The following is a 13,631-nucleotide window of genomic DNA, read 5'->3' on the forward strand; positions in this document are numbered from 1 at the left end:
AACCTGATGGAGTCTGCAAAAGACCTGAGACAGGGATGGAGATATGTCTTCCAACAAGACAATGATCCAAAACATAAAGCAAAATCTACAATGGAATGGTTCAAAAATAAACATATCCAGGTGTTAGAATGGCCAAGTCAAAGTCCAGACCTGAATCCAATCGAGAATCTGTGGAAAGAACTGAAAACTGCTGTTCACAAATGCTCTCCATCCAACCTCACTGAGCTCGAGCTGTTTTGCAAGGAGGAATGGGAAAAAATTTCAGTCTCTCGATGTGCAAAACTGATAGAGACATACCCCAAGCGACTTACAGCTGTAATCGCAGCAAAAGGTGGCGCTACAAAGTATTAACTTAAGGGGGCTGAATAATTTTGCACGCCCAATTTTTCAGTTTTTGATTTGTTAAAAAAGTTTGAAATATCCAATAAATGTCGTTCCACTTCATGATTGTGTCCCACTTGTTGTTGATTCTTCACAAAAAAATACAGTTTTATATCTTTATGTTTGAAGCCTGAAATGTGGCAAAAGGTCGCAAAGTTCAAGGGGGCCAAATACTTTCGCAAGGCACTGTATGTAGGCTCTCGAACACACACACAAAAATATATAACTGCAGGGTTGGGATTTGTAGGTGGCCAATGTGTGATTTCCCCTGGATGTGTGTGGGTCTGAGCAGTAAATTTCGTTGTGTGTGACGTGCCTGGTTGTTCCCTGCAAACAGGGCGTGTTGAAACTGACTCTGGGAAGGAGGGGGGCTGGCCCAGGCCAAAGCCACGCAGACACACACACACTCCGTCATGTCCCCAGGGGGAGGTGTGTGTGTGGGAAGTGTGTGTCAAAGCCACAGAAGGACAGGTCAAACTAGGCCAAAGCCCAAATCTGCTCAGGCAGCAATAGCACATATGAATGTATAAACCTCTGTTGCTTGACATTACAGTTTCCTTGCGAAACCCACTGACAGATCTATGCAATGCAGTTGTTATAGTCAATAATCTGACTCACCTTGTTAAGAGGGAGGACCAGGAAGGCCCCGCCCCCGCTGGCCTCTATGATGATGGCGACAAACTTGGGGTTGACGGCGCAGAACGAGCTGTCCCATGTGACCCGTGACACTCTGATGTCATCGTAACACTGGTCATTCTTCAACGCCTGGCCAAAGACATGACGGAATTTGCTCGCTCGCACAACTCGCCTGAACATATCTGGATAGTGGACGAGGGGAGAAAAGTTGGGGTTTAAGTTTGGAAACTGTCACTCACAATCAAAGGGAAAAGACAAAACCAAGCAGTCAGGGATTTTAGGCCTGTAACATCTCAAATGACAATTCTTTAAAGAAACAAAGAAAAAAACAGCATTTCACAAGGTGCTACATGGCTGAGAAGTAGAAAGGCTGCAGCTCTCATGTATACGTGTTTACTGCTTGTGAGACATGGGTGCCTTGAACGTCCTGTCCCCTAGCTGTGGCTGCTACTCTGCAAGACAGATTGATTGCATGTGTGACTGAGCCCTTTACACATTCCCCTCCCAGATGTGAGGCTCAGCCTCAGTCAGACTAAGCATGCATCCCAAATGGCACCCTATTCCCTATGGGTCCTGGTCAGAAGTAGTGCACTATATAGGGAATAGGGCGCCATTTGGGACATCACTACGGTAAGGTTCTACAGCAGCATAGTACAGCCAGAGAGAGGAGCCATATGACAGATCAGACTAACCCTCCTTCCCCATCCCTCTGACACACAACCAGGCTGACATTCAGCAGACATGTGCCAGCATGGGCGCCAATTATCTAGAGTTGAGCAATGAGCATAGCTCAGCTGTATCATTCCTTTGTTCCACCACCAGAATTAGGCCTACACTTGCTATTGTGTACTTCCTCATACACAGGCAATGAGGAACTAAATAATAACAGAGTAGACAGAAATTAAGCCGAGAGAGCAAGACAAAAAGAGATGATAGCAAAGCAGGGCAACCAAAGCCTCCCTGAGTGAATTCCTGGATTGGAAAATAATGTTAGCATAGGCTTTGCCATGAAGGTTAAAGTGTAATCACAGTCTATTAAAACCAAGAGATAAAATGCTTGGCAGGGAGAAATGGTAATCCTCAAATAACCTCAGATATCTAGACATAAACATGGATATTTATTTAAGCCCCACCGTAGCACATGAACATGTTTGACATAACACGTCACACAAGGCTCACACCTCATCACATTTCATTTGTTTTTCTTTCATCTTCCATTATGCCAACTATCAAACAACTTAGAAATACAAGAACCATCTTTCATCCATTGAATAGGTCACCTACTTAAGTCCCATTTCCCAACGAAAATAATACATGTCCAATTCAAATATAAAACAGTCAGGGACTTGGTTCAGCTGAAATTCACACCCAGGAATAAAATCTGTTAACAGATGAGGGCACTTTGGACAACATGTATTTTTAACAGCTACAAGTGAAGTCACATCTGAGAGGACAATAAGCAGTAACCTAGTTTTCAAAGATATCCTCCTGCTAAAGGCAATTCCTTGCTAACAGAATTACGCAGTCTCATCTCTTTAAAATAGATGCCAAACAATAATTTCAAAGTTAAAACCATACAACTCCTGTAAATGAGTTTGTCAAATGTGGTGGAAATGAAAAGTAATCCTTCTGCATAGAGTTGTATGGTTGGTTAAACTTTGGTTTTTCAATCGTTTTTGTTTGGTATACATTTTAAAGTGAACAATCCGAGTCTCAGGTGTATTTCCGTTACCATGGAATTGTCCATAACAAATCACAAAACTGGGCCACGGTCTTAGTTTATTAACTAAGCCTATAGTACCCCTTGCAACAGAAAAGTGAATGCTGCCATCATTGTCATTGAATACAAAGACAAAAACAACCACATTGTGTGCAGACAGGTGTGAAACTGTCATGTGGGTTCGAATTAATGTTTTTGCGCGATTTTCCAAATGCCTGTATCGCAGAATCAAGGATATTGTTATTTTTAGTTTTTATGAGTGTTTATGGCCGCTTGTTCTCACGTCTTTTAGGTCTGTGCACCTTCCCATTCACACCAGAGATCTGTATACGACGAGATGCTCATGTCTCCGCCCAAACAATGGGAGTCGTTGTCCCAAACGCGGGAAGGCAGGCGACAAGTTTAGGTTCAAAATAAGCAACAAGCGCATAGAAATGCATTAAGCTTCACACGTGATCCCTCATTCGCCTCTGTCTCCCAAGCCCCTCCCCCTCAAAACAACAAAGATGAGGGATCAACGTGTTCCGCTCTGACAAACGGTTTCAACACGCTCTTTGCATTTGAGGTTTGGTTAAACAGAAATCTGTCATATGGACACAAACACATGGAGATATTATTTTACTGTAATAGAGAAGTTAACATTTAGAACCATATCCTGTTTATATTTAAACTCAAAATTTGAGCAGACTAAAACAGATGTACCAATGAACATTCATTCTGGAAAATGAAATGCTCAATGTCACGTGCGCATTACGGTACCACATATCACTAGCAGCATTTTAGTAAAATAAAGATGGTTTTACAAGCGGTTTAGTCTTTAATAAAATGTGCAATAAGAATAAACCAATTATATAAATGGATTGGCAAATCGTTATCATTCTGAGAAGGTAGGCCACTTGATTTCAACATCTGAACAAAGTGGAAAGGCTAGCATGCTGTTCAAACAGTTGGAGACAGACAAGGTTGTGTTCATATCAATTCAACTGTTTTTCCTTGTTAGCTGAATTCAGAGCTTGTGAAATTATACCTAGATTTAAGTTGGCTAAATATGTAATATTAGCTGGCTACTCACTAGCTTGTGCTGGAGAGATCGTTTATAAGACCGGTACTAATGCCTGCTACATTATTCGTGAATGTGCATTATTCATGGTTCTGGTTACATTTGTTAGAAAAATTGCATTTTTATAGACGGATCTGAATGCAAGTGATCACAAAAAAAAGCAGGTAAAACTATTTTGATAAAATATTAAATTAGTAGTGGGTCTTACGGTTGTGGAAGGCATATAATTCCACCAAGGTATAATTACACAAGCTCTGAATTCATTCGTTTATTGCTGACCATTTTAAAGGCTGTGTATTTGACCTTTAAAATTGTACAACAAAGCTTAGAGAAAACATTTATCTAGATATATTTGTGAATCACCCATAAGTCTGAAAAACATAGAGATATGAGTTTTACGCCTTATCACCCAGCCCTAACTCTCGGTTGACTAGATTAATACATTGTTATTCAACAACTCAAATCACCTCTCCTTTTACATCTGATTTGGCAAATAGTCTGTTTAACTTCAGATGAAATACAGTGTTGTTGAGGCAACCAGGTAAGGGAGAAGAAACTAGGTCCTACATCATATAGCCACATCCCTTCTCTGGGACATAGTATGGCATCTAGCCTACAACTGTTTAGTTTAGCCTGAGAAAGAAGTCTCTCACTTAGTCTCTCTCCTGAGATCCTCAAAAAGGTTCTACAGCTGCAACATCGTGAGCACTGGTTGCATCACTGCCTGGTACAGCAATTGCTCGGCCTCTGACCGCAAGGCACTACAGAGGGTAGTGCGTACGGCCCAGTACATCACTGGGGCTAAGCTGCCTGCCATCCAGGACCTCTGCACCAGGCGTGTCAGAGGAAGGCCCTAAAAATTGTCAAAGACTCCAGCCACCCCAGTCACAGACTGTTCTCTCTACTACCGCATGGCAAGCGGTACCGGAGTGCCAAGTCTAGGACAAAAAGGCTTCTCAACAGCTTTTACCCCCAAGCCATAAGACTCCTGAACAGGTAATCAAATGGTTACCCGGACTATTTGCACTGTGTGCCCCCCCCAACCCTTCTCTTTTACGCTGCTGCTGCTACTCTTGTTTATCAGATATGCAAAGTCACTTTACATTCATGTACATACTACCTCAATTGGGCCGACCCAACCAGTGCTCCCGCACATTGGCTAACTGCATTGTGTCCCACCCACCACCCGCCAAACCCTCTTTTACGCTACTGCTACTCTCTGTTCAAATATGCATAGTAACTTTAACCATATCTACATGTACATACAGTACTACCTCAAGCAGCCTGACTAACCGGTGTCTGTATGTAGCCTCGCTACTATATATAGCCTCGCTACTATATATAGCCTGTCTTTTTACTGTTATTTTATTTCTTTACTTACCCATTGTTCACCTAATACCTTTTTTGCACTATTGGTTGGAGCCTGTAAGTAAGCATTTCACTATATGAATACCTGTTGTATTCGGCGCATGTGACAAATAAACTTTGATTTGATCTGACCTTCAGATCTGTGTAGTCTAGCCATGATCCACGACCACCGAGCAGAACAAGGCTATCTACTATTCACATCCTAAATCACTGACAAAGCAGGGCATGTGGTGTTGCCGGTGTGTCAGAGGCAAAGCGAGAGGATTTACTCAGGCCAAAATCTGCCCATGTGAGATTCTCCCATTTTTGTATGGAGTTCTAGGAGTGTGTTGCATTACATGAGGCTTAGTTGATCAACTTACTGATACAAGTTGATGCATGTGGCTTTCTGGACACTTTAAAAAAAAACTATTTAGGTGTACCTGTTTACATGCATATCTGCCCTCTCATTGGCTTGAGGGCAGATACGCATGTTCTCGCATTCATTGAGGACATGCATTTCCATTGTTAGAGCAGTCACTCTTATCTTGTCAATATAGTAGATCATCTTTGGTGTCAGTCAGGCAGGAAGTCCTTCCTGTGGAGGGGTATGGCACAGGCAGATAATATGCAACACTACTTCCACTGTTAACCCTTGTGGAATACAAGCTCAGATCCTCCCTTCACCACCCTCCTCACCATGCTACAGGCAGTCGGGCACACAGCCCATGTATCCCCCCATGCTGGAGCTTAAGGAGGGAAGGACCTTGGCAGTAAAAGTTAAATGGGTAGGCTATACAGTCAATGAATCGTTCTGCTATGCATTTGTCCTTATTTGTTACATCGATGTTAACAAGGGGAATTATCCACACTGTTGGAGCTAGAAACACAAGCATTTCGCTACACCCGCAATACCATCTGCTAAACACGTGTATGTGACAAATACAATTTGATGCTGACTCACCTTCTAACCTATGATCTTCATACTCCAATCGGCTTGTTTCTCAAACCAACACAAACAGAAGAAAACAGGAAATTGTTCTTCCTCAGTGTGAGGGCCGTTTCGTCAAAAATACTCAACAAGGATGACTTTGTTTTAGGAAATGAAAGCCCCCAAGACCCAGTCTGCCCACCCTCCCACTGGGGATCTACCACAGTGCTTCTCTTTAATGGCAGACAGCTCTGTAGTCACTTAAAAATCAACCACCATTTCCTCTGGGAGGCCACATGCCTTGTCCACCGGGTCCAAACCAACCCAAACAGACACCTTCTCCTGTTGACCTCTTCATTACCTCTGTTGTCATGCTTCAGGCTCAGCCAAGGCCACCCTACTATGGAACAGTGGGTTAACAGAAAACTAACCCCTATTAGAAAATGTGTTCTGAGAGACTGAGCGAAGACATACATGCGATAAGATGGGCGCAGTGTACGCTAGCCAAGGTGGCCAGGTGCACAGTGTTTCCTCCGGCGCATTGGTGCGGCTGGCTTCCGGGTTGGATGTGCGCTGTGTTAAAGAAGCAGCGGCTTGGTTGGTTGTGTATCGGAGGACGCATGACTTTCAACCTTCGTCTCTCCCGAGCCCGTACGGGAGTTGTAGCGATGAGACAAGATAGTAGCTACTACACAATTGGATACTACGAAATTGGGGAGAAAAAGGGGTAAAAATTCAAAAAAATAAAATAAATAAATAAATAAATGTCCTTAATCATTTGATGTTTTGGCATGTCAGCCTGTGCAGTTTGAGCCCTCTTGGTCTAGATCGGTTTGTGTGGTCTGAAGGTTGGCTAATGCCAATCAGCTTTAGGGGCACAGTGAGCAGTGTTTCGCACCATCATGCCGACCTAAACCGTACTAGCACAGTAGGCCTACTGCTCGTTTCACCTCAGCTGTGTGAAAAGGGCTAAATGTGACCCCAGTCTTGTATGTCCTCATTATGCCAAGGCTGAGGGAACAGAGTGGAAACAGCTGGCTTTAGAGCCGCCCAGTACAGAACATTACTATAACCTGTACGAGTTTCCATCAAGCTGCCTGAACCTGCATATTCCATACTGAGAGCTTGTGATCCAACACAGAGAACACATGCCAACTCCAGTTATAAGACTATCTTAAAAAGGCATGATACTGGAAGACATGTAGAAATGCCAGACAGTTTAGTTCTCTATGGTGCAAAGATGCATAAAACAGCTTACGTCAGGAATAAAGTTGTGGTGCCCATGTTAAATGGGAAGGAACTGGTGTATGTGTGTGTATTTAGACACTGGCTATCAGACAGTCCTCAAGTGGATGACAAGCTAATTGAGGACCACTCCAAATGTTCAATTAAAGCCAGTCTCTCCCTACTGGGTGTCTGATGGCACCATATGGTCTCTTGTCTGGAGGGAGCCAACTCTACAGAATGGGGGAGGCAATCATTGACTTGTGGTCTATTGTGAACAGCAGAACTCACCAGGGTCCTATCTCAGTCAGAACAGTGGAGCCTGATTGGTCCCCTGAGTGTGTGCAGGACCATGGCTAATTATCACAGAAAGCCAATCAGTCTCATTAGTGCATAGATGCTGAGGGGGGGTACATGTGATACCTGTTCCATTTCGGTTGACGTACGGTTTAATAAATAACAAGGTCAACAGGGTTCCCCTCTGTCCGAGTGATCCATCTGCTGCAAACAGAAAACTTCCCAGGTCTACTACACATCATACACAGATGGTGGAGTAGAATGAAACTATGCATGGATAATGAGCCGTTTGTTCCTGTAGTGACAGGACCTTTGCCAGCAGAGCAGCCCCAGCCAGACACTCATGGCTTGGCCTGGCCTGCTCATCACAGTCCCTGCCTGTATGGCTGTCCCACCCATTAGACCCTGGGGTTCCCTTCGAGTCAGACAAATATCCTGCTGCTTCAGTTTGGTCACCACACCGGTCTGCCTGACCAGAATGCATAATGAGCATTCTCCATCCCTGGCGGGGAGCAATGCATGTTGGGACATCCTGCTACGTGCTACGGCCCTGCATCAGAGGTCAACGCAGGGTCACGGCTGCAGATCCTGGCAAATATGCTGCGAGTTAGGTGAGGCTGGGACATCTGACAGACAGCTGGACAGAGAGATGGTGGAAAAGCTCTGTTGCCAAATGCACCAGTGGTCTGCTGTAGCCTAATCCATGAGTCAGCCATGCCTGAAGTTGAGACTTGGTTGAGACTGGATCGCAGTAAGATCTCCAGGCCATGTTTACAAACACAGATGCTGCTTAGCAACATGAGTAAAATACCAGCCACGGAATGTTTAAAAACGTCAAGCATTTATGAGAGGTGTTTGTCATGACCACAGCACAGTTAATTAGGCCTCATGTCCATGAGCAGTATTTGAAGACAAGCTGCTCACAGATCAATTGAACCAGTAGAGTGGAATGCCCAATTTCATGCCATGAATCACACACAGATATCACATTTCTATAAACAATAAGAGGGAACATGCCATTATCCAAAAAGTCCCCACACATACAAGAAAATAAACATTGAAGGGGCGATATCAGGCTACTGCTCGGAGGACAGAGCAGGACTGGCAGTACAGTAGTGTGACATAGTGTAGCAGTCACTGTACCGTAGCACTACAATGACTAATATGAAGAGATTAGTGGTGTGAAAAATGGCTCATATTGTGTGCTAAATGTGACTTTAGAATTTGTAAGCATTACAGCGTCAGAGAGGGGCCATGCAGTGTTCAGAACTAAGCCAGTCTTTAGCTGCCAATCAAGAAGCAAAGCTCTGTGAGAACTTCTGAGAACAGAAAAGATGTTAGGCTAAGCCAAATTAGGATACTCTGGCAAGTGTAAGAAGATCATGCAGTTCTGCTTGCTGAATCTGGTCCATACAACTTTAAAATGTTTTTAAATGTTCAGCGAGTGCATAGAAAACCCACATACGAAACACTGTATGATTCAAAGGCAATGAATATGAAAAAGTTGACTGGAAGACAGGTGGGTTTTGACAACTTTGGTATACAACAGTGATAGCTGGGGTCGGTTGGTGAGGGAGTTCTGTAACAGAGCTCGGTCAGAGAGTCTTGCATGGCGGCGCACTGTAGCCTGACTTTCCTATCCTCTACTTAAGCAATAATACGCAATGTTAAGCACTTGCTGGTCCTTAGTTCTATTCGTATTGACTGCAATGTAAAGCAAAACCACTACCCAAGCACTGGTTGACAGTTCTAGAACAATGCAGGTTGCTATGGCAAAGAATGAGAGCTACTTATTAAAAAAATGTAAACATCACGAGCTACAACATTTTTTTGATATATTTCCACCCAGTATGCCTACTTTGCAGTTAACATTTAATTGAGAAAGTTTTGGGTAGCAAATCTCTCAACCCACAAGACTTATCACATCAACTGGCTAGACACAGAGTGATAGACCAACACGTGCACCACACAGACAGACAGGGCCAAAATTGTGGGAGCTTACTTGCGAGATGACAATTTGCAGTGGAACACGTGGAAATTGCATGTACTTTCAGAATTGTTTGGCAAGCGACTTGCGATCAATCTGCTATTGAGGCTCTTCCCACCTTGCTAACTAGCCAACTACACAGCTAACTCAATCACTTCAGACTGAAGTTGAAAAGACTGCATACTAGCTGTATTTAGTTTCACATTTTCTATTGATATTTCTTTGTGTGTGTGTATCCATAAAAATGATGACAATCCATGATTTCAACTGACTGAGAAAAGCTGGCCGTCTGTCTCGTCCCGAATCCTGACACTATGGAGATCGAATTTCAATATTGCAAATGTTGAAGATAATGTCCACATGCTTTTTACAATTGAGATCAAGTTTAAATTCCATGGCTGGACAGATGAGTGTAGATCGTTTCAGTGTTGTGTTCAAGACCACCTAAAGTGAGACCGATTCAAGACCATGATTGTAATTGTGTCAAATACAACCATAATTAAAGTTAAAAATGTCCATTATTTCTGTGTTCATATTTCAGAAGAACATATGGATTATTTAGACCAGGGGTTCATAAACTTTTACAGCCTGAGACCCAAATAAGAAAGTGCTTTCTTGGGACCCAAGCTCATGAAAACATGCCCCTTTTTGTATTTATTATGGATCCCAGCAGCTACTCTTACTGGGGTCCGGCAGTTACACAATTTAAAAACAGTTGGAGGCCACGGAAGGAGTTGTATGGCATTGAAGCTCATTGGGAGGTTTGTTAGCACAGTGAAAAGGGCCAGATGTATACAGAACGGTGTTGTCTGCGTAGAGGTGGATCAGAGAATCACCAGCAGCAAGAGCGACATTGGATATATACACAGAGAAGAGTCTGCCCGAGAGTTGAGCCCTGTGGCACCCCCATAAAGACCGCTAGGGGTCCGGAGAACAGGCCCTCCGATTTGACACACTCAACTCGGTCTGAGAAGTAGTTAGTGAACCAGGCGAGTCAGTCATTTGAGAAGCTAAGGCTATCGAGTCTGCCAATAAGAATACGGTGATTGACAGAGCCAAAAGCCTTGGCCAGGTCGATGAAGACGGCTGCATAGTATTTATTGTCTTCTATCAATGGTGGTTATGATATCGCTCAGGACCTGGATCGTGGCTGCAGTGTACCCATGACCAGCTCGGAAACCAGATTACATAGTGAAGGTACGGAGGGATTCGAAATGGTCGGTGATCTGTTTTAAATAGGTTTATAAAAGTTTGGGTCTAGAGTGGCACCCCCTTTTGAAGAGGGGGATGACCGCAGCAGCTTTCCAATCTTTGGGGATCTCAGACGATACGAAAGAGGTTGAATAGGCTAGTAATAGGGGTTGCAACCATTTTGGCAGATCATTTTAGAAAGAGAGGTTCCAGATTATCTAGTCCAGCTGATTTGTAGTGATTCAGTTATTTCAGAACATCAGCTGTGTGGATTTGGGGGAAGGAGAAGCAAGGGGGGTTGGGCAAGTTGCTGCAGGGGGTGCTGAGATGTTTGCCGGGGTAAGAGTAGCCGTGGAAAAATGCTTATAAAATTCAATTATCGTAGATTTTATCAGTGGTGACAGTGTTGCCAATCCTCTGTGCAGTCGGCAGCTGGTAGGAGGTGTTCTTATTTTATATTAGGTGTTCTTATTCTTATTAGACTTTAATGTCCCAAAACTTTTTGAAATTAGTGCTCCAGGAATCAAATGTGTTTGAAAATCTAGCCTTAGCTTTCCTAAATGTTGATACTTGTTTCCTAGGGGACCCTATAAGATTTGGCTACATTGCATGTTCTCTCTTAGCTACTTCATGTATCTAACATTCTTGCTTTGCATATTCCTCTTTGATTTAGAAGATACTGTTGCACAAACATGCTGATTGAGGTCGACGCCATCACTGGTATTATCAAGCTGAATTAGCTAGCTACATTTGCTCAGTACATTTATTTGCTACCTAGCTATTAGCATTAGTGGCTAACAATTAGCATCTCAAGATGTAGGGCAACTTGCAAAGAAAAGACAAACTGAGATGTGGTTAAGGAAGAGTGCTTTGAACACGGATGTTAACCTTTTTCAGCAAGACAGATCTTCCAAACGGTGGGGGAGTGGCAATCTTTACCAAGGATCACCTTCAGTGCTCGGTTTTCTCCACCAAGTCTGTCCCTAAACAATTTTATTTTCTGGTTTTAAGCATTAAACTTTCAAATAGCCCTTTGTTGACTGTTGCTGGGTGCCATCATCCTCCATCAGCACTGGCCTGTACCCTACCTGCCCTAAGCTCTCTCCTGGCCCCTTGCACTGTATCACTGAAGCTGGAGACTCTTACCTCCCTCACTAGCTTTAAGCACCAGATGTCTGACCAGCTCACAGATCACTGCAAATAGCCCATCTGTAAATAGCCCATCTGTAAATAGCCCATCCAACTACCTCATCCCCATACTGTATTAATTCATCTTGGTCCTTTGCACCCCAGTATCTCTACTTGCACATTCATCTTCTGCACATCAATCACTCTAGTGTTTAATTGGTATACTGTAATTACTTTGCCACCATGGCCTATTTCTTGCCTTTACCTCCCTTTTCTTACCTCATTTGCACACACTGTATATAGATTTTCTTCAACTGTATTATTGATTGTATGTTTTGTTTATTCCATGTGTAACTCTGTTGTATGTGTTGAACTGCTTTGCTTTATTCTTGGCCAGGTCGCAGTTGTAAATGAGAACTTGTTCTCAACTTGCCTACCTGGCTAAATAAAAGGTGAAATAAAAATAAAATAAAACACCAAGTCTGAATTTGTCCTGCTAGGTGACCTAAACTGGGACATGCTCAAACCACCTGACCAAATCCTAAAGCAATGGGACTCTAAATCTCTCAGATTATGACCAATCCCACAAGGTATGACTCCAAACACCCAGAAAAGGCTACTCTTCTTGATGTTTTCCTCACAAATAATCCTGATAGGTATGGTGTTTTCTGTAATGACCTTAGTGATCACCCTTTTACAGCCTATTTTTACCTACATAGCTGATAAACACGCCCCGTTAAAGCAATTTAGGGTAAAAAAAATATATACAACTAATCGTTGATTCTCCTGTGATTTGAAAATCCTTTTTCTGCAAAAGAATCAAGCATGGGCATTGGTGAGGAAAACTGGTGAAACAGCTGATTGGCTGCCTTTTAGGCAATTGAGAAATAAATGGACCGGAAGGATAAAAAAGGTAAAATCTAGGTATTGTCTTGATGCTATGACAGAGTCTGCTGATGATCCCGCTAAATTCTGGAAAACTGTTAACTCACTTAAACGAGGAAACTCCTAGACTTCCCTGCCAAAGCAAATTACATCGGAATCTGGGATCATCAGTGACCGAACTGAACTTTGTGATGCTTATTAATTTACTTATTTTTCTGCTGGTTTTCTTTTTGAAAGAAAAAATGGCCAACATGATCCTGACCGGTCTATTGTTTCAGTTCCTTGGCCTTCAGCTTATGTGGAAAACAGTAAGCTGGTTTTTAATTTTCAAAAAGTCACAGAAGATGGTCTTTTTTTGCACTATCTGCTATAGGGTCTAAGAAATCATTAGGCGCTGACAATCTGGATCCATATTTACTCAAGTATGCGGCACCTATTATTGCTGGTGTAGTGACGCATATTTTTAATCAAACATTTGTCGTAGGAAAAATTCCTAAATCTTAGAAAACAGCTTTTGTTTTACCACTCCTCAAGGGAGGTGATGGTAGTGAATTGGATAATTATTGGCCCATCTCTAAGCTCTCCTGTTTGGCTAAAATTCTAGAGTCATTGGTGAGTAGGCAACTACAATCTTTGACAATACTCTTTCTAGTAATCAATTTGGCTTCAGACCTAAACACAGTACTATTACAGCCACTGTACGTGTTGTAAATGATATTACTAATGCCCTAGATAATAGAAAGTACTGTGCCGCCTTGTTCATAGATTTATCTAAAGCTTTTGACACTATAGACCATGCGATACGTTTGGGTAAGCTGTCGTCAATAGTACTGGGATTGGATGC

The 13,631-nt window shown here is 42.8% G+C and overlaps 1 protein-coding gene across 2 annotated transcripts in view; it reads right to left on the reverse strand.

Moving 5' to 3' along the window:
* The window catches only part of coro1ca (coronin 1Ca), a 63,191-nt gene that overhangs the window by 28,743 nt on the left and 20,817 nt on the right, over positions 1-13,631 (reverse strand). For both annotated transcript variants that reach the window (XM_090190811.1, XM_021621682.3), the window contains one exon: positions 1,000-1,199. In XM_090190811.1, coding sequence (XP_090046937.1) covers positions 1,000-1,199 — 200 coding nt within the window. The remainder of the gene's footprint in view (positions 1-999; positions 1,200-13,631) is intronic.

The sequence above is a fragment of the Oncorhynchus mykiss genome, chromosome 11 (genome assembly GCF_057628025.1).
Source record: "Oncorhynchus mykiss isolate SJ-2025 chromosome 11, ASM5762802v1, whole genome shotgun sequence".
NCBI classification, from domain to species: Eukaryota; Metazoa; Chordata; class Actinopteri; order Salmoniformes; family Salmonidae; genus Oncorhynchus; species Oncorhynchus mykiss.